Source organism: Mus pahari, chromosome 1, assembly GCF_900095145.1.
Source record: "Mus pahari chromosome 1, PAHARI_EIJ_v1.1, whole genome shotgun sequence".
Lineage (NCBI taxonomy): Eukaryota > Metazoa > Chordata > Mammalia > Rodentia > Muridae > Mus > Mus pahari.
Genome location: NC_034590.1, coordinates 58,943,628 through 58,971,280, shown reverse-complemented (window position 1 = coordinate 58,971,280; position 27,653 = coordinate 58,943,628). Strand labels below are relative to the sequence as shown.

General features: G+C 36.0%; 1 protein-coding gene across 9 annotated transcripts in view; it reads right to left on the bottom strand.

Moving 5' to 3' along the window:
* The window catches only part of Grm5 (glutamate metabotropic receptor 5), a 477,051-nt gene extending 451,810 nt beyond the window's left edge, over positions 1-25,241 (bottom strand). For 2 of the 9 annotated variants that reach the window (XM_029544590.1, XM_029544613.1), the window contains exons 1-4: positions 22,681-22,884; positions 18,035-18,176; positions 13,843-13,986; positions 7,984-8,839 (exon numbers count right to left, since the gene is read on the bottom strand). In XM_029544590.1, the coding sequence (XP_029400450.1) occupies positions 7,984-8,641 (658 nt within the window). In that variant the 5' untranslated portion in view covers positions 8,642-8,839; positions 13,843-13,986; positions 18,035-18,176; positions 22,681-22,884. Of the gene's footprint in view, positions 1-7,983; positions 8,840-13,842; positions 13,987-18,034; positions 18,177-22,285; positions 22,424-22,680; positions 22,885-24,869 lie in introns of those variants that run through there. The other 7 variants (XM_021193532.2, XM_021193541.2, XM_029544608.1 and 4 more) reach the window with 6 other exon arrangements.
* Positions 25,242-27,653: the final 2,412 nt, after the last annotated feature.

Genomic DNA, 27,653 nt, shown 5'->3' with positions numbered 1-27,653 from the left:
AAAGAAAAAGAAAAAGAAAAAGAAAAAGAAAAAGAAAAAGAAAAAGAAAAAGAAAAAGAAAAAGAAAAAGAAAAAAAAAAAGGCTTTCTCTCTGAACACACAGAGAACAATTTGAATGGCTGTTTCAAGCAGACCACAGAGCCAAAAGCTCTACAGAGAGTTGTTTAGGGAGCCATCTCCAGCAAATCATAGGCAGACAGTTTGGAACCACAATTTGACTTAGTCATTTGTTTTATAGATCTCAACCACTCTTTCTCTAAGGAACCCCAACCTAGCTGAGGCTGGTGCTTTGCACTGATGGGTAAGAAATATGGCACATTCATAAGTCATAAAGGATAAACATTCATCACATGTTAAAAAAAAAGAATAACAAAATTAATCTAAAGCTCATTATGTCAAGTAAAATAAGCCAGACACGTAAAGACAAATACCATTCTTTACCTCCTGTGCATGTATGTAAGTAATAAATAATTGACCTAAAAATAAACAGTAATGGCTAGATGTTGTAACTGGAGTACAGAGATAGAATAAAGGGATTGGTTAGGGCTTTTCAGCATCCACTGCTTGGATATATGAATACCATGTTGAATTCAAATTAACATACACAATTAGCTTGTTACTAAACAGTTTTAAATGTTTAACTAAACATACTGACCATGAATCGCACAGTGAAAATCTTTAAACCAAATCTCTATTATTGTTATTTGTTTACATAATTATCAGAAAGATGTATCACAAGTCCAGGTGCTGCATTGCAGTGTCTAAGCTAACTTAACGATTTTCTAATGATTCTGTTCTACCAGGAAAACCTACTGATACATTTTCCCCCAGAGCATTGCTGACATTTTTTAGAACAAATTAGCATCTTCATATCATTAGACGGGAATAAGAACGATTGAAAACAAAAACAATAAAAGAGTGAAGCATAAACAGTATTTCACAATTAATCAAGGGAGATACTTTGCCACCTTTTAAAAAAACTGTGAAAATTACAAGTGCTAGCTATTTATCCACATGCCAGTATGTTATGAGTACATACCAAGTAGATTGCTCAATCTACTTACAGATTGAAGGATAATAATTCAGGGAAAAGTGACTGGATACAAAACTTACTCAAAAAATCAGTAGCTTTCTTATATACAAAATGCCCTTCACAGTAGCTACAAATAATATAAAATACCTTGGTGTAACTCTAACCAAGCAAATGAAAGACCTCCAAGTCTTTGAAGAAAGAAGTTGAAGAAAATGGAAGGATCTCCCATGCTCATGGATTGGTAGCATTAATATACTAAAAAGGCAATCTAAAGATTCCAACAGATAACAAAAGCAATTTACAGATTCAACACATTTCCCATCAAAATTCCAATGCCATTCTTTATACACTTTGAAAAAAAAAAAAAAAAACTACCAAACTTCTCAAGGAAAACCAATAGCTAAAACAATCCTGTATAATAAGAGACCTTCAAGCATCACCATTCCTGATTTCAATCTGATTACAGAGCAATAGTAATAAAGGCTGCATGAGATGATTGGCATTGGCATAAAAACAAACAGCTTAATCGATGGAATCAAACTGAAGACCAAGAAGTAAAAGCACAAAATTATGGACACTTGATATTTGTTATTTACACAGAAGTCAAATTTATAAAGTGGAAAAAAGAAAGCATCTTCAACAAACAGTGCTTGTCTAAGTTGATGACTGTGTGCAGAAGAATGTAAATACAGCCATACCTATCACCCTGCACAAAACTTAAGTCCAAGTGGATCGAAGGCCTCAACATAAAACCAGATAAACTAAATATGAAAGAAGAAAAAGTGTGGAATAGTCTTGAACACATTGGCACAGAAGACAATTTCTTAGTAAATGGAATCTCATGAAACTAAAAAGCATTTATAAAGCAAATGGCACTCTCAATAGGACAAAGTTGCAGCCTACAGAATGAGACAAGATCATTACCAACCCTACATCTAAGAGAGAGCTGATATCTAAAACATATAAAGAACTCAAGAAAGGAGACATCAACTAACCAAATATCCCAATTGATTCCTCTAGGGCAATCTCTAATGACTATGAAACAGTTAAAGAAATGATCTTTGTCTTTAGTCAGGGGAATGTAAATAAAAATGACTAAGATTCCATCTTACACCTTTCAGAATGACTAAGATCAAAAACTCAAATGAAAGCACATGCTGGCAAGGATATGGANCAAGAGGAACACTCCTCCATTGCCAGTGGGAGTGCAAACTTGTACAAACACATTGGAAATCAATTTGGTGGTTTCTCAGAAAACTGGGGAAAATTCCACATCAAGAACCAGCTAAACCACTACTAGGACACTTGCTCAACTATGTTCACAGCAGCTTTTTTCCTAATAGCCAGGAAAGTGAAAACAGCCTAGATTTCTGTCAATAGAAGGATAAATGAAGATAACATGGTGCATTTTCACAGTGGAAGTCACACCATGAAAAGATCATCCTGAGGTAGGTAACCCAGACCCTGAATGACAAACATTGTATGTACTCACAAGTGAATATTAATCATACAGTATAGGATAACTATGCTAACTTCTCCTGACTCAAAGATGCTATGTAACAAGGAGGGCCCAAGGAAGGATGCTTGAATCTCTCTGAGAAAGAAAAATTAAGTATACATCATGAGTGGAGGGAGGGAGTAATCAAGGTTGGGCTGGGGGGGGGGGGAGGAGAGAATAGAAAGGTTATAGTCTGGGGAGAATGGAGGGAGAACTGGGAAAGAGAATTGGAATGGGAGAGGAAGCATCTCTGGAACAAGCTAGAAACTTAGGAAGATGGAAACTCCCAGGAATCTATGAGAGTGACCCTAGATAAGGTAGTTAGTAATAGAGGATATGGAACCTGAAGTGACTGCTTTCTGTAACCAAGGAAAACTTCCACTGGATGGATGAGGACACCAACTCACCCATAAAACCTTTGACACACAATTTGCCCTACCTACAATACGGGCAGAGGTAATATTGGAGCAGAAATTGAAGGAATAGCCACCCAATGACTGGCGAAACTTGAAACCTGTAAAATGAGAAAAGATCCCACTTTGGTTGCAGAATTTTAATCCAGCAACAAAGCTGCTCTGATCAAATCCAAAAACTTTCTAGGTCCTTTTGATTTAGCTGAAATGCAGACCGGCCATTAGTACACACTTTGAATCCATCTGTCTAGAATCATTTAGTACACACCTATAATCAGACAAAGTGCCTAATCAGAAAAAGCTTTGACAGAATGAGTCAGAGATAGTATATACTCAGTTCTCGGGAGAAAGGCTATTCAAAATCAGTTCATGGAGAGTCAGTTCTGTTCAGTTAGTTGGTTTGAGACAATTTGTTAGTGAGTTGGGAGTTTTATCTGTTGGGAGTCAATACAATAAATGCAGTGCAGTGCAGTGAGTTGAGTTTGTTAGTGAGTTCTGTGCAGGTCAGCAAAGGCAGTTGAAGCCAGAGAATAAGATGGTGTCAGGCAATTAGAACTGATTACCAGAGTTAATTTGAGGCCAATCAGGGTAATTCAGTGAGAAGCTGAGAGAAACCAGATTGAATCAGCCATCTTGGAGAGGTGTTTGAGTGTGAACAGCTGAGATTAGAAAGCCAGAGTTCAGAAAAAACTAGAAAGGATAAGCTTATTTAGCAGTAAGTCTCCAATTATATTTGGTGAATAAAAGTACTTCTACACAGTCCTGACACTATTAATGATATTCTGCTTTATTTGCAGACAGGAGTCTACCATAACTGTCATGTTAGTCTTCACCCAGCAGCTAATGGAAGCAGATGCAAAGACCCAGAGATGACACGATAGACAGAGCTTCAGGAATCATAGATAAGGGGGAAGACGAATTGAAGGAGCCAGCGGGGTCAAGGACACCACTATAAAATCCAGTGTAAACTAAGCTAGGCCCACAGGTGCTCACAGAGATTGAACCATTGAACAGAGAGCATTCATGGTGTGAACCTAGTCGCAACACACACACACACACACACACACACACACACACACACACACACACACACCTCTGCAGCATGCCTTTGGATTCCTTTCCTCTAACTAGACTGACTAATCTACCATCAGTCAGAGAAGTTGCACCTAGTACTACTGCAACTTGGTATATAAAAGCATACCTACCTATGGGAAACTTCCCCTTCTCTTAGCAGAAAAGGAAGACGGGACAGGGGAAGGAGAGGTAAAATAGAAGAACTGGGAGGAAAAGAGAGGGGGGGAGGCTGTAATCAAGATATAAAGTAAATAAATTAATTACTTAATAAAAATTTAAAAATTTAAGATCAGTCTTCAATTGGGTCTACCAATGAAATCAATCTGTCACAGCCCTAAAAAAGCAAGCACCATCCATTCTGTGTCATATGTACACATATGCCTGCCTAAGTTTGCAAAAGTACTGAAGAAAAAGACTTCTCAAATTCTCTCAGAGCAGAATGGGAACTGGTTGGACTGACTCATTTAAGAAGAGTGATAATTCTCTCCTGACTCACAGCATCTTCTTTTCTTCTCTAGCTCTGAAGGATTAGTTTGTCTTGCCTTTCAAGAATACTGTCTTTGTCCTTTGTATACTTGGTCTGTATTATAAATCACATTGCCTAGAAATTCGAGGTGTAGTTTCTTAAATAATGTAAGTCACTGGAAATATTAATTCCTTTGTTTTATAGGCAGTATAAATCACAGGAAATACAAGTACCATCACTTAATATTAATCTGAATCCGTGGTCTTCTGTACTTCCTCTGAAAGCATGGATAACATTGTCTGGATAGAACAATTTGTGATCATTGCCAGAGAATTACTTGATACAGAACAATCATTTTTAAGTGTAAAGCAACTTCATAATTTGAAGACAAGGTGCTTTAGAAAGTAGGAGTTTATCTTTTTATAATTGATAGATCCCTAAAAGCATTTGGAAGATTTTATATTTTCAAAAAAGAGCATAGTAAATTGAACAAAGGGGAGAGTTATAAGATTACCAGAATAAATGCAGGGGTCTGGAGAGTGATCAGTCTGGAACTACAGGGAACTATCCCAACCTACTGAGAGATGGAAATGGAGGTGCATACAGAGATAGTTATGGGTAGATAGATGACATATGGACAGATGAGAATACATGTCAGCAGATAGGTAGAATAGAGCATGAACTGACATTTTCGTTTTACGTGAAATCTCACTGAAGTTTTCTGTGGAGCCATGTAAAATAAGTACAGACATCACATTGGGACTTTCCACACAGCCCCATATTACTGTATCTTATTTGTCTCAAGAAGATTTTCAGATTGGATACTATTTTTCTTTGTGAACAACAATACTACTCCACTATTACATGAGTAAACTATGAGGAATCATGACAAATATACTCACTACACAGAATCTTTTTTGTAATCAAAGTTCATTCTGAAATCATCAGAAAAATATGTACATTATAAAATCTAATTTTTAATATATAAGTATTCAAACCTACAGCACCCAAGTCCTGTTTGTATTATACTATATTTTATCAATAGAAATTGAAAATCAAAGAAAATACTTTATTCTCAATAATATGTCACAATAGGCTATTTACATATCATAGAACATTAATGACTGTATACAAAATTTATACATAAAAAGTATATTTTTCCATCCTATCAAAGCTCATTATTGACTTCGATTTCTTCAAATAATAATAATTTTTAAAGTTTTGCTCTTTATGTTTAGCACTTCTATGAAAATATAAGCAAGTGGTTCACATAGAATTCCAAGTATGAAGAACTGCACCTTGTTTTTCACTTAAAATGAGCTTAGAGATGATTTATGTCATTAGCGACACAGCAAGCATTCATTTTAATAAGTGTATAATAATGTCTTTATGAATACATTATCATGTATTTTATTAGATTGCTTACTTAGTATTATGGTGCCAATTTAGAAGAAAACAATAACTGAAGTTTGTAAAAATGTAAAGGTTATAATTTATTGTCCTAGGAGCATAATCTTGAATTTCCCTCTCCTTCATGGTGTGCAGACCTTACATTTCAGAAACTGGAAGTGAAAGCCTACCTCCTAATTTATCATATCCTTGACTGAAACTCATCAAAGCTTGAGTTTGAATTTTGTTTTTAAACAAGCATCAGTATTCTCTCTGTTAAAACCAGAACAACAAATTCTCCACCAGGCTTCCCACATCACAGAACAGAAGGGGGTGTTATCCTGCATCAATGTGCTTTAGAGACATTATTTGTAATTTTCTGTCACATTGAGTTATGGTTACATGAGTATTTGTGTATGCTTCATCCTCTTTGCCAGGCTGGAAATCCATAGAAGATTTTCATATATAGAACTATGCAAAGGAACTGCAAATATTTGCTTTTAACAAATGCATGTTACATGAGTATAACCTCAGAGCACTAGAGCATTAGATCTTTTTAAGTAATAATGGTATATAAAACTCTAAATATAGTAGCTACATGTTATAGTCCTGGCTCTAAAATTTCTATTACATATATATAAATTAATTATTCAAACACATTAAAGATTTTACCTCTTAAAATTGGAACAAAATATGTAGACAGACAATGTCACTAGACTGTTGTAAGAATCAAATATAACAGATTTTTTTATATGAAACTATCAGGATTGTAGGAGAGGAAAGGAAATGTAGGGTAAGCAAGGTTTGACTTGATGGAATATTACTTAGAAACAATTTGCAATGGGAAAGACCTTGAAAGTAAAAGGAACATAATGTTCTACCAAAAAAGGAAAGATCAAAATCAAAAATTTCCCAGTCCAATCATTTTGCTACTCAGACACATGAATATATCTACAAATAAACTATCAATTTATAAATGAAAACTTCCAGAGACAGAGGGATATCAATTAGTCTGGAAGTCTAGTCCACTGCTTTTATTTGTACCGTTCTTTATATAATGAATGAGGGGCTGTACAGTGAAACATATGTTATCATGTTACTTGACTACTGAAATCTAATATATCTTAATTGGATAAACACTCCCAACTTGACGGAAACTCCTCCAAGTCAGTTCACTAATTTCTTAACAGCTACTCACCATATCTTGTATGAAAGTTTGTGCCCAACTAATCTGTTATCAAAGATTTTTAAGTCTTTTTTCTTCTAAGCGTTTCCATAAGATTTAAGAAGTATTTTCTGTCTTATTCAGTATTCATTTGTGCTTAATATATGGAACTTGTTTCCTTAGGAAAACTGTTACCAGAATATTTAGGTCATGCAACTCTTATAGGTCAATACAAATGTATCGCAACAGTCTCAGACAAACCAAAAGATTGAAAAGTCACATATTTGAAAGCATTTCAGGGTGCTGTTAATAACAAAAAATAATTTTTACTTTATAAAGTATGGTTTAGATATTTCCCTTTATTATTATACTTTTCATGTAACAAATCAATAAATTTCAAAATTTTATATATTTTATTAAAAATTATGTCCCAAGTGTATTCAACACAAGTATAAATTTAAATTGTTTTTATTATTGCAGATTTGATTATGCATTCTATATAACAAATATTTTAACTCTACATTGTTTGATAATTCTCCATAACAAAATACTAAGCTACATTCCTTACTGTGTATATTTATGTCTACCTCCATTGATCTCCATCAAAAACAAAAGGAGATCAATTATAGAATATTAATGACATGAGCTGCTCACTGAAGGGCCAAAAAACCTGAAAAAAACTTATAAGAATCATAAGCCGTTGTCAGCAGAATTTGAAATTGCACAATACATATTAAAATGTATCTTGCTATTTAACAAATTAATAGACACATAAATGATTGTTAGCTTAAATATAATTAGCTTTTATCATTCTGGTGAAACTAAAGCATATCAAAACACCTAAGATGGCGAGGAACACTTTAATCATGGAAAAGCTGAATATTTAGCTGAGAAGTTGGAAAGCATCATAAGACATCTTTACTGTATGTAGAGGGAATCACATACCTTCTGTGTGCACAGCTGAGACGTAAGTCCAGTTGTATCTCTTCACTATGTCTACCATGGCTCGGGCTTGCTGGGCATCCGAAGGTACAACCCTCATGAAGTACTTGAATAGAGTCTTGTCACTCAAATCCATGCTAGTTGCAGAGTAAGCAATCTGAGGTATGTTAAAAAGCTGGAGCAAGTTCTGGACTTGAATGGCCACAGAACTCGAGCCAGGCCCAATGACTCCCACTATGGGTTTCTTGGAGCGGAAGGAAGAAGAGCCATCTACACAGCGTACCAAGCCTTCTTCCTCTTCTGAAGAGATGAGGGAATCCCTTATAAACTCAATGCTTTGCTCTAGGGCCACAGCGGAATGCCAGCAGGAATCCCTTATCTCACAGCCTAGTGTGATGTTGGGCAAGAGTGTCGGATCTGAATTGATCCTTTCCAAGGTATGCAGCATGGCTTCCACTCTCTGAATGCCATACTGCTCACGGACTGCCCCACACTTCCTCTCGTGAACTTTGTCCACAGTTGGTTGGTGGTGGACCGAGAAGAGAGCTCCAATAATGATGTCACCTGGCATGTGAGCCACCACCCTCCTCTCACTGGACTGTGCACTTCCTCGTACATCTTCTTTCAGAAGTAGGACTGACAGGATCAACAGAAGGACCATTTTAGGAAAGGAATTCAAGCTAATAAAGACATCATGATGGAGGAAACTCAGATTTCCAATAGGTACAGTCAAATGATGTCCTGTGTTGAGTGGTGCATTGAGGAATTAGGTAGCAGTTTAGATATATTCTCTAAAAAATAACAAGGTCCCCAGAGAGTGTCGAGTCAGATGCATCCATATGATCAGAATATTCATAACCTGAAAATGAAATGAGGAGTATGAGTTTGAACAGTGTACATACTAGTTCAGGAACACTCCTAACATCCATAATCATGGAGAAATAGTGTGACTGATATTATAGACAAAAATAAAGAACTGAAAAGTTTGGGGAATTCTTTTGCTTTGTTTTGTCACCAGGTGAAACAGTGTCTTAACCTTGACTGTTTTACATTAATTTGTTCTTGTTTTTGTTGTTGTTCATCAGGAGTACAGAAAAGCAAATGTGATATATAACAGACGTAGCTGTGAAAGAGAGCTTCCTAGTATACAAACTACTCCATGAAATAAAAACACTGCAAACACAAAATCCTAAATACTTTTGAAAATTAGTGAGTAACCTATGGGTGGTGGGATTGTGTCCAATTTTCATTTTCATTTTAACTTTAATCAGACTTCAACTTCTTTCCAAATTTTCATCACTGAACATATATTAATTATCCAGTTATAATAGCATTCTTCTTTAAAGAGCTGGGTTGTAGCTCAGTGGGAAAGTGCTTGGCTAGTTCATTTCAAGACCCTGAATTAGATCTCCATAACAGCCAATGAACCAAAACATAAAATCATGCATATTTGTTGCCTTGATGCAATGTAAAGCACATTGTGTAAGTTCCTTGAGATGTATTAGCTTTGTGACATTAATATGTAATATATTAAATGACTAGAATGTTTGAACATTACAAAGCAGTGTTGCAAGCCAGGAGGAGTGACAGGCATACAAATTTGCCAGGAAATAATTTACAATTTCTAACACTAATAGTTATTAGTAAAGTGTTTATCAATGCAGAAAAACAATTTTCCCAGTGAATGAATTTTGATGATATGTGCCACACTGGCCTTATGATCATCAACATAAAATATCATGTTTTCAAATATCTTAAATTGAATAGAGCTATATGTATTTCCAACAGAATCTCTTTTGTTACTGAAACTCAAACAAAACCCTGTAGTTAGGTGAAGACAAATTATTCTCTGCCATTCTTCTTGGTACTCCGGAAACTTTTCAAAACAATGTTGGAATATTACAATAGAATTTTTAGTAATCAGCCCTCTATCTCTGATTTAGAAATAAAAATTCCTCTGTAATATAGCTCTAAAGGCAGGAACTACCCTTCTGAGAAGAAGCTTGGTGTAGCTATCACCATAGTCATTTGTTACAGCTTAAATTCCTAGGATGAAAAAAAAAATCATCCCAAGCTTCTAACAGCAAATTCTGCATTGTTGGTTAAAAAAAAAAAATGTAGCAGATTAATGGTTGTTTTCTTTCATTGGATTTACTTTGAATGTCACCATCATGGCCAAACAAGAGTTTTAAATTGTTTGGCAATTTAAATGATGAACACCCAAGTATTACGTTTTAAACACAGATAATATATGTCTTCAGGAATTTCTGCCATTAGTTTTCATCTTTAAGAAATATGATGGTTTTAGACTTCATCAGAATTTGAAAGCTGTACTTTGGATACACAACAAATATACTTTGAATTATATTTCTCACAACAGGTACTTTTATTACAGTTTCCTTCATCATCTGTTTCCATAGCAACTGAGAAAGTACTCTTTGCATAGTACCAAACACTAAAATTAAAATTTCACCAATTGCTACATGATCCAGAGTAATGAGGTGCTTGCATACACAAGTTTCTTGTGTGAATCATGTGGATCATATTTTATAATTTAGCATTTTAGACAAAAGTAAATGGAACAAAAGTATTAGTTAATTTTCTCATGGTGAAATTGTCTGAACACTTTCAAAATGCCTGCTGAATCTCCTAAGATCAAAGACATGGAATCATTTATTCTATGGTCATTAAAGATTGATCATGAGAATAAGTGGGTAAATTCAACAACAAAATATGACTTGCTTTTATACTACAGTATGGGGCTGGAAATGACCTATCAAAAATATGAAGTGAGCATTCAACCTAATTTTATAGAAAGGTCATATATAATGAGATATGGTGTATATATTTAAGTATTCTATCTCTATTTTATACATGAAATCATTTGACTCTTTCAAACAAAATCTGCCTACTAGGTGGAAAATATGTGAAAAGGTTGCACAATGATGCACATTAATTTTTATCATTGTCTTTTTTGAAGAAGTCATTATAACACAATAACTCTCTATGTATGTTATATATAACATTATAAGGACACACACACACACACACACACACATATATATATATATATATATATATATATATATATATATATATATGATTTTCTCTTGAGAATTGAATACTTAAGGCTATAAATGGTATGTATGTTCCTGATATTCATAGACATTACAAGTCAATATTCAAAACAATGGCATCTATGAACACCAAATGAATTAAAAAATGTTAAAAAGAAAAAAATGAAAAGATATTCACATGGAAAAATGGCTAGGACATAAAGAATTTAAGGGATGGAAACAGCATTGGCTTGTAAAGATAAAAAAGAGCCAGATATTGTTGGGTCTCCTAATGTTTAATGTGAAATGCCACTGAAAGTCATTCTGCAGGTGTAAGCAAATGATAGACAAAAACTTAACTATAGAATCATTCATGAAGCAGAACATTCTAGGTAGCAGATGGAAGAAATCTGATTAGAAGACACATAGTAACCTAGAGTAGAATGACAGTATCTCAGTCATGACTGAAACAGTCAAAAGAGAGAGAAGTGGACAAAGTTAGATATAACTTGAAATATAGTTCCCCATGAGTCCTGATGAATGAGATATGAGTAGAGATAGAAGAATTTTGATCTGTTCCTGAAAGTCTTAGAAACTAACTTATTTTAATATAGGGAAAAGAGATTATACAGGCAGATAAGTGAACAAGTGAGCAGCAGAAGAAAATAATAATTTTCTTTTAAGTATTTTAAATTTGAGATGCTTTTGATGTGCCCAGGAACTTATATGAGACATGGATTAGACAAGAAGTTTAGTTTGAGACATAAATAGAGACCAACCAGTGTATAAAATCTTACAAATGCATGAAACCACCCAAAGAGAAAATATAAACTTGTCAAAAATGACGCTAAGAAATGAGCCCCGCAAGGCCAGATTTCAGAGGGGAAAAAAAAAGTCAACTTTGGAAAGGAAACGACCTACAGCATGAGAGACAAAAGGAAGAGGAGCAGATAATAATAAAAAAGTGGTGGTTTCAGCATCATATATTCAGAGACATATTTAAGGCTTCTATGTTGAACAAAAAGAATGTATCTGGATCTATTGAAAATATATTTATAATGTACATTGTACATCTTGATGACATTTGACACAATAGTTGTATTTTATGTGTTGGATACATTGCAGATTATATGAACATTGTTTATAAAAATCCAAATGTTTAGACATTATTTTATTTCCTCTATGTCACAAATATATATTATATATGGATTTTGATATTAAAAACTAGTCAATAAATTCTAAAGTTGTAAATAAAATTGTTTATTTCTGATGATCCTAAAATATGTTTCCTCATCATCCTTGTTACCTTATTGTTGCCTTATTACCCATTGCTATAATATATATATTAACAATATATTAAAGTCCAAGAAAATGCATAGGACCATAAAAACACATCTTTTTAACTCTGTAGTGATGTAGAAATGAATAGAATTGCTTTGCGATTTAAGTAGTGAAGAGCCCGCTGTGGGTATGAGTCAATGATAATTCAATAAAGAGATGCCATAGATGTATATAATATGTATTACGTCTACTACTTGGAAGTACATACATATACTTTTCCTTTCAGGCCTGGTAGATAAAAGCCATTTCTTTACAAGGTAATGACTTGAGTTTAATTCTCAATGCTCATAAAAATCTGGGCATGGCCTCTCACCTTAGAACTCTAGAGGGCAGATACAGAAAGATTGCTGGGACACCAGCCAAACTCAAATTCACTGATAAATCCTATCTCAAAGAAAATAGGTTAGAAATGATAGAACAAGACACCTGACAGTCTTTTTTAGACTCTTCTCTGGTCATATCCCTGAATATATCAATAGCCCCCTCTTCACACACAAACATATTCTAGTTTTGAAATTAATCAGAAATGTAACTATGAGAACACATATCATAGACCAATATCACTCCTTTTTCGAATAAATAGTTATTGAGTACATGGTTTGGACCAAAAATTCTGCTAGACCTTGAGGGCTCAATTTTGAATAGAGAAAGTTCATGTTCTTATAGAGCCTACTCTAATCTAACAGAGGGGTGAGTTGTTATATGATAAAAAGATAAGTAAGTGAAAGTCTCTATGCTACAACGAACTAAACCCAAAAGATACAAAAGAATACTAGACAATGGAGCAAGATATGAAGGGTTAAGCATGATAATGTTAAAAATGTTACCAATGATATAAACTTGAAAGGTATTTATCAAATACATATATAAATAATTAAAAGAGCTGCTCAGGATAATATCTAGGAAATGCACATTTTCTATAAGGATTAAAGCTAATATCAAGTTTCTGCAGGGATTTTGTTTGGTATCTTGGGCAATACTAAGGAACTAGTGTACCTGCTGTAAACTGAGAGACAAGCTGAGGCTAGTCTATGGGGTCCTGTGATGGTGTTAAGCCTGTTTGGACTTCAGGAGATTTAGGCTAAAATATTGAATTAGAATGTTTTCCTGCAAGGATTCTTAACAGAGAAGGTTTAAACTCTGGCTCTCACTTAAACAAGAGAAGCAACACAAAGGCAGATGCTGGCAAAGCAAGGAAGAATCTATGGAACCCAATCAGGTGCTAGTGGTTGGATAGTAGATGCAGCATCTATATCTATGATGGTCGTAACAACGTTCCTATGTATATTGTGAAGGTAAAATGAAAGGGTTTTGCTGTCAGGTGAGTCACGATGAAAAGGTAAAGAGACTTTGGTGAGGGTGAGTGAGTTGGTCTTTCAGCCTGGGCAAGTGAAGTCAGGTCTTCATTGTGTTTGAGGAAGGGGGAGTAACAGACTTGGATAGAAATAACGTTTTGTATACTTACTAGAATTTATGAGCATATGTGGGCAGAACAGCTGGATACACTAAGTTCAGTTTCTCGAGAGATGTCTGAATCGTAGAAAAAATGTGGAAGGCTTCAGTATACAGAGGTCCTTTTTCTCTAAACTGAGAATTTGGGTGAAATCACCTAGGAAGCAGAAAAACAAAAGGTAGTTAGTTATACAAGATGCATTCCACAGGATTCTGAGGGTGAAAATATCCAGAAACGATGACAAACTAGACAAGAGGCAGTATTTGGCTCAAAAACTTTTGGGTCATATAATTTAATTAAGTGGTGTGAACAGTGATAGATAGTATAGTCATATTGTATTGAACAGAGATAAAAGGCATGTATGATTTAGTTTTCATTAAATGAAAACCACAAATGGGTATGCACTCACATACAGAGTTTCATTCCAAAACATCTAAGTTTATTAGTATGATTCGAATATTTTGGGGGTTGAAGATTTAAAATTCTTTCTCCAATTCTCCTGGAGTCTCTTTGGTGACCTTAACTCCCAGCCAGTCACCTCTGGCCACTTGCTGGCACACTCCTCCTTAGAAGTCACTACTCAGTCTTACTTGGCTCCAATAGCTTTGTTCATACTGTCTGTGTCCTTTGGTATGGTTTGTTACAATAACCTTTATCACAGAGTTGGGATTGAGGCTAGTGTGGATCCTAGAACTATTCTTTGCTGAGTCTTTATCCTTGGGCCAATTGGTGTTGTTGAGACATCCACTTTTAACTAACAACAGCATAAATTGTTACCCATGGCCAAATGTTATGACTGATTGAAATATTTTAAAATACTTCCATTCCAAAATTTTAGATATTGATCTGTGGTATGCTTCCTGGGACCTTTGAGCACATGTGTGAAACTTTATTCATACATTATTTTCTCTTCCCAGCCATCTCTCATACTTTTCTTATGCTATTTATTTCTAAGCTAAAGTGGTAGCTGTTTACACAATTTCCCAGTTACAACAGATTTAAAACTCATTAAAGGCTAAATATGTGCTACCCTGAGCATAATTTGGTTTAATCCTTGCATGGAATTAAATCTTTGATAAATCCTAAATGTGGAAAATTTGAAATGAATTGCCTCTATATCATGTTCTTTTTTGGTTACGTAGCCAAGGTTCCATTTCCTCCACTTCTTAGAAAACTATTTACATATCAGTCACCCCTACCCTGTGCAGTCAGGCATAATAGGACCTCAAAGATGAGAATTGGACTAGAGAAATTAGCAGAGAACCTTGAATATTCCCCCATGTTTTCAGTAGATTAAGTAAAAAGTTTCAAAAATTAGAGAGTGCCCTGAATATGATGCTATGTAAGTTAGATGCATGGAGATTAAGTGATCTATACCAGGCTGGGATATGGGAGGGATATGCTAATAAAGACATATGTGGAAGCCAGTGTTTAATAACAGGATATCTTGCTTAGTCACTTTTTGTGCACGTTTTTGGGGAAAGAAAGGTCTTGAATCTGGCAGTGAATAGCTATTTCTATTAGACTGACTGGATTGTAGGTCCCTGATATCTGGTGGTCTCTGACCACTAGGGCAGAAGTGATGGAATGAAAATTAGGAATCAATATGCTAGGCTTTTGATGCTGGTTCTGAAGATCCAACTTCAGCACCCAATTAATTTTATGTATGCTTGAAATCCTCAAAGAACTTCAACCAAATAATAAAACAACAGACTATTGTCACTTCATATAAACTAAATCATACCATCTCAAAAATAAATTGGTGTGTGAATGTGTATGTATGTGTGAGTGTGTGTGATTGTGTGTGTGTGTGTGTGTGTGTTTGATTGTGTATGGTTGTGTGTGTAATAACTCTTGATCTGTAGGGGTGGTAAGTTGGTGAGAAGAGGAATGTAATGATCAAAAATGTTTTTAAAGCAGTGTAGGCCTCAATTCTAATAACATGAAGATCATTAATTCATTCAAATTTGTTATAAATAGTTAAATTTATATAATATGTTAATTCAACATGCTAATATCAAAAGCAATCAAGTGCTTTAATCTCATTTACATTTCTGGATTCATTGCGCCTTATAGAAAGCAGTAGACACATATTTAATGTACAAATATGTATTTTCCTTAAGTAATTATGCAGCCTCATTTCCTATATGAATATAGATAAAAAGAAACTGGTGGGTAGCATTTGCTGTAAATAACAAATGACAATGTGATCAGACTTTTAACTCACATTGTCTTTTGTTTTTAACAATCTTCTCAATGCCCAACCATCTTTCTGGCACAGATGTCTCTTATATAACTTAATCCTCACACAAGCAAATCACATAGTTCAGGACGTCAACACTAACAAGATTTCTTTTACATAAGCCATAGTCTCATTACAAACAGGGTGTCAATATTGCGTGTACAGTTTGCTTTTGGTAAATTTTATTTATAGAAACAACTGCATATATAGATAAACACTCAGTAGGATAATGGTATTGAGACCCATGCAATGTGGGAAAGCTCTTCTGTCATCAGTATCTGAAGCTTACATCTGTGACCTTGTAAACAACAGAGAATAGCATCCTCTTTGCTTAGCTGAAGACAAAGAATAGGCCATATTTTAATCCTCCCAAAGCCATAAATGGCACCACACAAAGATGAAATCTGCAATTTTATGCATTAGCTAAAAAGTGCTAGCTGTACACTGGAGCTCACTAAATCATTGTAAATCATTTAAACAAGTGGTTTAGTAGTCCATGAAGACCTGAAACTGCCTTTTCCAACAAAGCACGGGGAAAAAACACCACTTCTAACTTGTCTCAATTTAATTATCAAGCAGAGATTTTAAGCTTTAACCATTTTATAGTCCCCAGATGCTTTCTTCAAATTTATAGCATACCTCTAGAGATTGCAGAGAATTATTATTCCTGTTAGAGTATCTGTCATCAGATATTTGAAAACATATTTGGCATTTTAATAACTTAATCTACATTTACTAATTGCTTTATTTATTGTATTATGAAAACATATAAATGCTATTTCACATAAGCCTTGCAAAAACCCTAGAAAGTATTATAATTACTAATACCTCTCACTATGGAAACTTACAGGCATTTAAGTAATTTAGAGCATTTCAAAAACAACAGTCAGAAAACAAGTCAACTGTCTGTGATGTCCACATGTCTTATAAACAAGTGGCAGTGCCTTTTGAAGAACCTAATGGTTTGGTTATTTAGAATTCAAACAATGACAGCACATCATTCTAGAGACTGAGACTGAGCTTTCCATTAATTGTTTGCCTTAAGTCTATCCATTAGAAACTACATTAAATAAATCATATTGTTAATTTTGTTTGCCTGAATTATTTAGAAAGATCACGTTTTTTTAAAAAAAATCATAGTGGAAGTATGGTTGTCATTTAGGACTAGGTAATGTTGTAGCAAGATATTGTCTTGTCTATTGGAGGATATTAAACAGTTCTGTGTACTGAGCCAATCGACTAGTAACACAATTTTTTATTTATGAAGTGAAATGTACCCCTAGACAGCACTGAATGCCCTTGGCAGGAGAGAAGCACTTCTAGTTGAAAACCACTGATACACATGAAAGTCCTCAAAGTATTTTTCACATCACTCATAACAGAGAGGACAGCTAAGGGCTGTCCTTTGGATTCTTCATTTTCACACAGCTTTTCTCTGCAACTTCCAAATGAGATGAAGGAGGTTAAGTTAGGATGTGTGTCCTTTTCTCACTTTGTTACACTTTTCTGTGTGATCTTGTTGCTGAGAATGTTAATTCATTGTGGAGACAAAATTTTAACTGAGATAATGAATGGTTTCCTTTTACATTCTCTTAACATGGCTCTGAATATCCACAAATTACAATAAAAGAATGTGAGTCTAACATAGGCAATATTTGCTACATTAAAGGCTTCTTCTTTCTAGTTATAGAATTCATTTTGACTTGAACAGAGTAGCAAATTCTATTTAATATATTATTTTACATATATTATTTTCAAAATATCATTTATTTTTTTAAAGTCAGTAATAATGTATTACTTACTTACTCCTAAAAGTATTGTTGCATTAAGACAGATTGGTCTTGAACTTATTTTTATCATTATAAAATAACATGAAGTGTATCATATAGATATGATGCACATTAATGCTATTGTGATTATATTTTTTCATTAAAAATACTTAAGCTAAAAAGTTTAACATACCTAACCTTCATTCGAAACTGTGACAAGTAACCATTAAAGAAATCTTCAATAGCTGACATTTTGTAATGACAGCACAATGATGTCTATTTAAAATATACTTTTTGCTTCTGATTCTTCCCTTTAACTTTCTTGAAGAGTTTGTCTAAAAAAAAAAGAAGATAATTAAAACTGTAATTATGTACCATTTTGATTTCTGATTATCTCACAAATTTTCATATCTAATTTTGAATACTCTTAAATGTTTTAGAAAAAATATTTGGACACTCCCTTGCGGAAGAAGGAGATGGTGCTGACTCAAAATTAGTAGAATTTTAAAAAACAACTCAATATGAACTAGACAGTACCCCCAGAACTTGTGTCTCTAGTTGCATATGTAGCAGAGGATGGCCTAGTAGGCCATCAATGGGAGGAGAGGTCCTTGGTCTTGCAAAGATTATATGCCCCAGTACAGGGGAATGCCAGTGCCAGGAAGCAGGAGTGGGTGGGCTGGGGAGCAGGGCAGAGGGAGGGTATAGGGGACTTTTGGGGTAGCATTTGAAATGTAAATGAAGAAAATATTTAATAAAAAGAAATTAAAAAAGAGAAAAAACCCCCACCTTACTCTGCATGTTCAAGTTACAAGATAATATTAATGCCAAAAGCTAGAATTTGGGAGTCAAATATCCCTGGGTTTTCACTCCTGTTTTGGGGGTGGTATGAACAGTGAGACTTCAGACAAGTTATGTAGTCCCCTTCACCATACACAGCTGTTAACAATAAAAAATTAGAGAGAGAGAGTGAGAGCGAGAGAGAGAGAGAGAGAGAGAGAGAGAGAGAGAGAGAGAGAGAGAGAGAGAGAGAGANGAGAGAGAGAGAGAGAGAGAGAGAGAGAGAGAGAGAGAGAGAGAGAGAAAGAGAGAGATATTCATGTGGCTATTGAGAAAATTAATAACTCAGGCAGCATTTTATATCTAATGTCTTGCAGACAACAGATTGTCATAAATTACTTTTATATACTCATCCCCAACAGGTCAGGGAAGTTACTCTAATTTAAGAAATTAATTTCTCATACTCACTTGGTTGTATTAATATCATTCTAACTTTACCAATCCACTACAAACAAGGAAAATTGGGTATTTGTTTATATAATAATATATAATGAAATATATATAAATCATATACATGATTTAATTCTGTTTACAAATTCACATACTCAACGAAAGGTGAGATCCACATTCATGCAATCTGGTGCCAAATCTTCACTACTAAAATACACTGCAAACTACAACACACTGAGAACAATCATGAAAGAGCCTCCACAATATCTGCATTATAGATTGATGCTATAGAAACAGGGTATGTTCTATTCATACTGACAATTTTATAACATACACACACACACACACACACACACACACAAACATACACACACACACAGCTTATGTATGTGTTCTGGGGGTTGTTTCTTAGTACCATTTTCATGTTCTAACAATGAAAGAAAAACTTCAGTTTTTACTACAACAAAAAAAATTAAAACCAGTATATCGTGTGACTCATTTGGTGATTAGCAATGTAATACATCTAGAACTTGATACAATACCTAATGTGCTCAATAAATAATACTTACCTTGGCAAGCATTGACCTACTACAAAACTTTTATTGGAATCCCTATAACCAAAGATGTATGCATTTGTGTTCGTTTCTCTCTGTGTGTGCATTTCAAACTATATTATTAGCATTAAAGTATTATGTCTCCTCTCGTTAATACTGGAGCAATGAAGACAATTCTTTGGCATGTCTTTGTATTTAAACCCTTTCATTCAAATGCAATGAGGGAATATCAAGAAGGCACTTTCTGATTTATAAACAGTTGAAAATCAATGTCAAAAATTCTTGGGTCATGAGTATGAAATAAAACCACTTCTTTGGATGTTCCCGTCTTGTGTCTTCTAAGTACACAACAAGAAAGGACATAAAGAGATGCCTTAGGATTAGAATTAATATTTCCAAACAAATAATTCCAAATCAAGGAAACTTCTATGTAATACACTGTCATGTTCTCAAAATCCCAAGCAAATCTAGTTCACTTTAGCATACCACATATACTAACATATATCAAAAGAATCATCAGTTTTTCACAAGGTTAGATTCAGCTGGATATATTTATATAGTATGAAGATAAATTCTATATACATAAATGTCTAAGTCCATATATGTGTCCATATATCCAATAGCAAAAATGTATAAAGAAATATGCCTCTTCATTCCATGAATGGAGCAAACCTTGAATAAAACATGCATACATATTTTACTCAAGTAATACAATTATGTACATATTTACAATGTATTCAATCTCATTTTTTTCTGATTAGTGTGTCATCTTCTCCTATCATTTGAGTTTTCTTCGCCGTTTTGTTACAGGGCCTCATTTAACTTCCTACATAACTAAGGATTACTGTGAACTTTTGTGCTTCCTGCCTCAACCTTTCAAGTGCTGAGATTTAAGTTATACATCACCAACCCCAGCCTAAATTTACCATTTCTAAATGTGGAAATATTCCCAACATTCTTTAAAAAGTCAACATAGCAACATTCCTTGAAAAATTCTCAATGCATTTTGAATAAAATAAGAATCACGAAAGTTATTTACTCACAAATGTAAACATTTTTAATGAAGCCAATTAATTTAGTAGGAAATATGACAAAATAACAATTCAGAAAAAAAGAAAGAAAATGGTGTCTCCTTACCCAAGTATTCTCAAATCATAGGTATTCTTTATGTGGATAAATATCTATTACTGAATTTTTCAGTGTCCCCTAGATATCAATCTGAATAGCTATGATGTGTACTAAGAAACAATGGTAAAAGTTTGCGTCTACATTTGATAACAGGTTAAGATTTAAGCAAGTGCCTGGACTGTCCAAATACCATTCTTATCCAAATAACCTCATAGTGGCCTATAATAAATAGGCATTAAAATTTCATTTTCTTTTTCTTTTTTTCTTTTTATTCTTTGGATTTCCTCTGTCCTTTTTGGGCATAAAACACACAGAGAAAACACTGCTATGAAATATCATGGAGCTCTAGAAGATGAAGTTGAAATACATGAATTTTACATTTAGTCATAAAGTGTAAAGGATGAGGAAAAGTCCTTTTTCTAAGAAGTGGTTTGTTGCTCAGCAAGTGTCCCATGAAGCCTAGGGAAGCGTGTGAGCACCTGTCCAAGGTGCTGAAGAAGTTTCCAGGAGAAGATGCGGACTTGGTAGAATGCACGTCATTAACCTAGTGAGTTTAGCAAGCAAAGTTTTCTATTTCTAAACCAACGATTCCTCAAAATGGAAAGTTCCACGAATGACAAAAAGATTCCTAACTGACAATTCAATATGTATTACACAGAATTAACAGAGAAATTAATGGAGGAAATTCCCTGCACTCCATAAGGGAAAAGTACAAAGCACTCACAAGAAAAAATAGCACACCTATATCCTCTGAAACTCATAATGTGTCAAATAACTCAGAATAAATCCTTGCTGGATGAAGGGGTGAGCTTAGTGCTAGGCATTCTCACTAGACTGTTATAGGCAACCAATCTGCTACCAGAACTAGGAACACAGGTCATCACTAGTCAACTTCTTAAGCAATTTAAACAATAAAATATACAGTTGGATATTGAAAGGACGAAAGAAAGGTGAGTCCACCTTTCCACTTGTGAATACTAGTTTCTTATAAAGAAATAAATTGATGCATAGCACTGCCTACTTGCTTGGATACCCAAGCTAATTCAGGTGAAAGAGTTCCAGTATTCTGACTAGCAAGAATGTATTATCACTTTCTCAAAGTCACTTTTCCCACACCATGCCCTCTAAAGAGAAACAGCCATACATCGTAGAACTAGGTGGGTAATCACCCAGGTCAACCATTACTTCCTGTTGAAATGTCCCAAAATAGATTAGGCTACTGTAAACATCAACTAGACTTTGCCTTGGTAGAACTTTCCTGGTTTCTTGTCTCCAAGTCCCTGTAGCCAGGGATCCCTCTTCTGCACACTGATGTGCGGCCCCGGGGTAGCTTTGTGTCTGGAAGGAAAGGAAAGCTATGTCCAAGGAAAAAGAAAGCGCACTGAAGTTGCGTGGGGGTTGGGGGCACTTAAAGGACATTGAGATAGAAACAATAAATCCCAATCTGTGCTTTCAGCACCAAATGCTGTAACCCACCCCACCCCCGCCCCAGGCAGGCAGCGCAATTGCCAGAAAAGAAACCAATCTATTACCCAGAAGTGATTCTCCTTCCTTCCCTTCTCTACCTTTGCTTTCTCAGTTTTGAGTTCTCCAAAGGACTGGGTAAGCCAGACTGCATTCTAAATCATGTTCTCCTTTCCTCAGAGCTCAGGCACAGGGATCCAAAGGCATGCATAATTCCTATCTTAGACCTTGCATCACTCCCCCTGCTTTACCCTCTTGCTCGCGCCTTTTCCACCAACAGGTTTAATTAATGATGATCTTCTGTAAAAGAAGCAGATGTGAACCTCTTCAATTCTGTCCACCCCGGATTTAGCTAAGTCCCCTCCTCCAAACCACACTGTGAGCTGATCAGCATGCTTAAAGCTCCTAAATCCTTGACAGGTCTGGGGATAGATACCTGGGCACACAGACATAGCAAGCTTACCCCCTGTTGGCCACGCAGCAGGCAGTGAGATGCTGTCTAGCTAGCCCCACGGAGTAAAGTTGGGCAGCAGAAATCAATGGGGTTGAGCCAGTTTTTCCGGTCTTGGGCTTTTCCCCCACCCCAAGATGATCTCAAGCTCATCCCCTGTGTTCAGAGTGCTCAGAACAGCGGAGCTGAGGGCGGTATGTGCAGCAATCTTCCCCTCTATGGAGAAAGGGGGAAGGGGAGAAGGGGAGAGAGCGGAGGAGGGAGGGGTGGTAGTTAGTATTTATAGAGAAGAGACTTCTCTGCGCAACTTTTTGGTGCCACCAAGTGGCACAGTGAGTTCCTTTAGGAACACAGACTCCTGGGCAGATCAGGATGGGTACACTAGTTTCATGGCCAGACATTCAGGATCGGGGGAGCTGAAGACACCAAGGGAGATGAGTTTGTGAACGCACATTATCTCAGCATCTGCAATGCAAATCTCCAAATTCTATAAATGGATATACATTGACAGAAAAGGGCTAGAGATGACTTCTCCAGTCAAGTAGAAGAGGAACCAACATGGTAGGTGCCAGTTGCCTGCTGCCCACTGGGCTATAGACATGCATGCTCTGAGAGAAATATCCTTTTTCTCTTCCCTCCCTAACCCTTCTGCTCATCTTACAGAACATTCCTGTCTCATTCCAAAATCCTCTTTTGCCACACTGTGGCAAACCTTGAAACTAGGATGTCATTTTCTTTATCATAATCAATCCCAGGTAGCTTCTCAAAGCTTAAGTTAAAAAAACAAAAAACAAAACAAAACAACAACAACAACAAAAAAAAACACTTCAGCGCCTATCACAAAAATATGTTTTTCAAATGCTATGTAGCTAGACAATAAAATAAACAAACAAATATACAAAATGTAACTTTAAGTTTTGTGCATCTGAGATTCTCCCAAAGCTGACAAAACTCCATAATCTTTGCATGGGTCTGAATGTTTGGCTGGGCTCAACCTTTCCCATAGACCTTTCACGGAACCAGCATGCATTATCCAATGATAGTGTGAACGTTACAGCTGTTAAAATACTTGGAGGGAGAACATCTTTACAATCTATTTGCCTGTATTTCCGGATATCTCCCTTCCCCCTTTCCCTATACAATTCTTCAAGCTTATACAAACACACACTATTTTGTGAGACTTCAGTGTCCTAAAATGCAGTATACCTTCTACTTTCCTGATGGAGAGAATAAGTATACAATGCTTGGTAGTCTTGTTCAAGGTCACATATTTTCCTAGACAATGGCCTAAGGGCTTCTAAGGGTGTGACTGAATGAACATTGGTACCAAATCTGACAGACCCAACTCTCCTTGCTATACTACCACACATAGCTCATGGAGTCTGTTCAACTCCCCTCTCTTTCCTCTTGATCTCCATGTTCTTCGTTATCATCCTTTATGAAAGTTCTATCAGAGAATTTAAGGTAAAAAACAATCTTCCTTTCACTGCTAGAAATATATAATCTTAGATTTAAGGGTCCAGATGTACTGATACATCTCATAAATGGGTTAATGATTCCAGAGAACCTCTTGTTCCTGGTGTTATAGTCATTCAAGTGTCATTTTAGAATTGTAATACAGTATTTAAAACCATCCATAATCTTTTTCCCTGTCTCATTTTTGGGGTGCAGCATCAGCAAGTGCGCTTACTACAGCCCAAACATCTAATATCCTCAGAGATCTAAAATTCTCCTCCCTCGCTAAGTGCATGCTTTATCATTGCACATGTACCAGCATGAGACAGAAGGGGGGAGGCTTTATTGGTTTTTTTTTTTTTTCTGCCACTGATTATTTTAGCTATTTTCTATGGAAACAACCCCACTGAAATCCTTCAGTTAGGTAAATGAAAACAAAAAGATATTCAAAAACCTCCCATTTAGCCATACCACATTAGCCCAGGCTCCTGACTCTAAATTCATGTCTAATTTACAGAGCATATGTCCTTGCGGGGTGAGTTTCTTAAACTTGCAGGACCTTCTAGTATTCCTGGCTTCACCTGTCGTCCACCTGCCCACCACCTGCCCTTCTGGGTCCCTTTAGTCCAAGCACCCGCCCCTTGCTCGCTCACTCTCCATCCCTGCACTGGGGGAGGGGCTCCGGCGGCATCCTACATCCCTGGTAACTCCACAGCTGAGAGAAAGAAAAATAGCGCTATGCTTACCAGGTGCGCTCCCTGAGCCTTCTTCCTCTGGACAGCCGCTCCTTTCAAGCTCCCTGCGCTTTGGTAGCGGCCTTGGCTGCTGCAGAAGCGCTAGTGACTGCGATCGAAGCTGTAGTGGCAGCCAGCAGAAGGGCTGCGGGCCCGCGGTGGTGGCGCTCGCTCTCTCGCGCCAGCGCCTGGAGCACGTGCTGCGCCCGGGCAGACGCAGCTGGAAGCGCAACGCTGGGCTGGCTCCTACTCTTGGAGAGTGCAATTGGGGTGGCTGGCTAGCCTTGGATCAGTGAGTGAACACTGTTCCTAAAGCCTCTTGGTCTCAGGGTTCAGGCCAGGGCAGTCTTAGACTTCCTCACTACCTCATTCCCACCCAGAGATGGAGAAGCAGGAGCTGTGCTGGGAGGCGTGGGTGGGTGGCATGTCACTCAGAGAGAAGCTGGGGAGCAGGTAGATAATCAGCTTCTTTCTGAAGATAGTACGAAACTCCTGACAGTTATTGGGAGAAGGGTTATTATTGCTGGAAGACAGAGAGAAGAGTGGGAAGAAACAGAGAGACAAGACAAACATAGAGACTGACACAGAGAGAGGAGAGAGAGAGTGACACTGAGACACACACACACACACACACAGGAGGGGGGGAGAGAGAGAGAGAGAGAGAGAGAGAGAGAGAGAGAGAGAGAGAGAGAGAGAGAGAGAGAGAGAGAGAGAGAGAGAGAGAGAGAGAGAGAGAGAGAGATTCAGAAAACTCCAAGGATGGTTCAGAAGCCTGAGTGGTTAGAAAGACCAATGTATTTAATGGTCTTGAGTCATTAATAATGTCATTTTGCATTTGTCTGCACTTCTTAAAAATGTTTCTTCCTACATCCATTAAAAGTCTTTCCCTGTGGGACTTAAATGTTTTACTTCTTCCAATTGCTTGACATCCTTTTCTTTGATACCCCTAGTACTGCCTATGGCCATCAAAAATGCTAAAGTTACCTTCACATTATATTTGAAAGAAAAAGAATAAAAAGAATCCCTAAAAATTACTTGCATGACTTAATTTAAACAAAAGAATAATTGGGTAATGTTATTATTGCCTGAGCAAATTGAAGGAGCCAGGTACTTTCAGTAGCTGAATTAATGATTAAAACATGCTCGACACTGAAGTCAAGGACACCAGTTATTAATAACTACTAATGCTTGTCAGTGGGTCCTTGACAACAAGGCAGTGTTTCTTTGATTACTTCGGTGATATAACAGTAAGGAATGGAAGAAGGAAAGTATCCTTTAAAACAATATGTCAAGCATTACAAGACATTTGCCCATATGTGTGTATTACAGCTCATTTACAGCAAGGCATTAGAACCAGACTCGATGTCTAACAACAGATGAATGGGCAACAAAAATGTGAGATATATGTATAGATAGATAGATAGATAGATAGATAGATAGATAGATAGATAGATAGATAGATAGATAGGTAACTTTTATTCAGCTAGAAAGAAAACTGAAATTATAAAGTTTACAAGGGGAAAAGATGATGAGACTTAAGTGTATAGCATTAAGTTAGGTGCTTTAAACCCAGGAAGACAAAGCCAGTATGGTCTCTTTCTCATGTGCAAATCCTAGCTTGTAATGTGTGCATGTGAAGATATCTGTAAATGTGGATTGATCTTTCAGAGACAATCAACAACACCCCCCTCAAAAAAAACTAGAAAGGAAACAAAAAGAAGGAAAAAGAGGTGCTAAGGGAAGAAGAGGTCAAAGGATACGTTTGCTATGAAAATGAAAAGAAGAGGGGGTAGAGTATCAGCTGGCATGGGAAGTAAGAAAAGGAGAAGAGGGTGGGAATCTGCTAAAACACTTTGTTTGAAAACTGATTAATGATGTTTAATACCTTGTGTTATTTTTAAAAAGTTAAAAAGTAGATCTTCTTAAAGGTATTCATTCTTCCATGTCTAAAGACATTTTTCGATACTTGAAGTACAATATGTAAATTTATTCTCCTCTCTTCTGCTAGAGTTTAAAATGATTGTTGGTCCAACATGAGATTTTCTGTACTAGGTTGATTCTAGTTTTGATTTAGGGCCTTTCGTGAAAAATGACTGAAGAACTTAGAGAATCTTTGTTTCCTCAAAGGAAGTGGCTCATAAAGAGCATATACAGCCATATTGTCCACGTTTAGTACAACTTAAAACAGAATTTGTGGATTACATGGAAAATACCTAAATAATATTAATAGATACGGGGTGTTTCCAAATACCTGCACATATTTCATTCTCTGCTGTCACCAGGGCTAATGAAGAAGATGCCATCCCTAAGCATCAGGAAAGACAAAGCTACCCCTAAGTTTCACATGTAGCTTAGTGGGGTTTATTCACTTCCTGTACTATAAAAGTTGACATGCAAATGGAACTTTAGGCTTATCAATAGCAGTATGTTCAGAGAAGAGAAACGTCATTACATGTTCTTAAATTGCTCATTGATCTTTAAAACTATAGCTTTGTCTCAGCCTTTGCACTGTCTTGCTTTTTCTAATGACTGTGGTTTATAAGTAATCACTAGTTTAACACTTTGCTCTCCTGCAATTGCTAGTAAAAATCTTACTTCCTTGAGGTTAATCTTGTTTGCTGTGTTCAAAATCTCAGTGCCTCAGTGTCCTTAACTCAACGATGTTCACCTTTGTCATTGTTAACTCAGTCTAAAATATAGTCTAATAAAATTAATAGTTATCATCATTGTTTGTTGTCCATCTTTCTTATTTATTAAAGTGAAATATTCTTAAGGAAATATTTTACATAACATTGC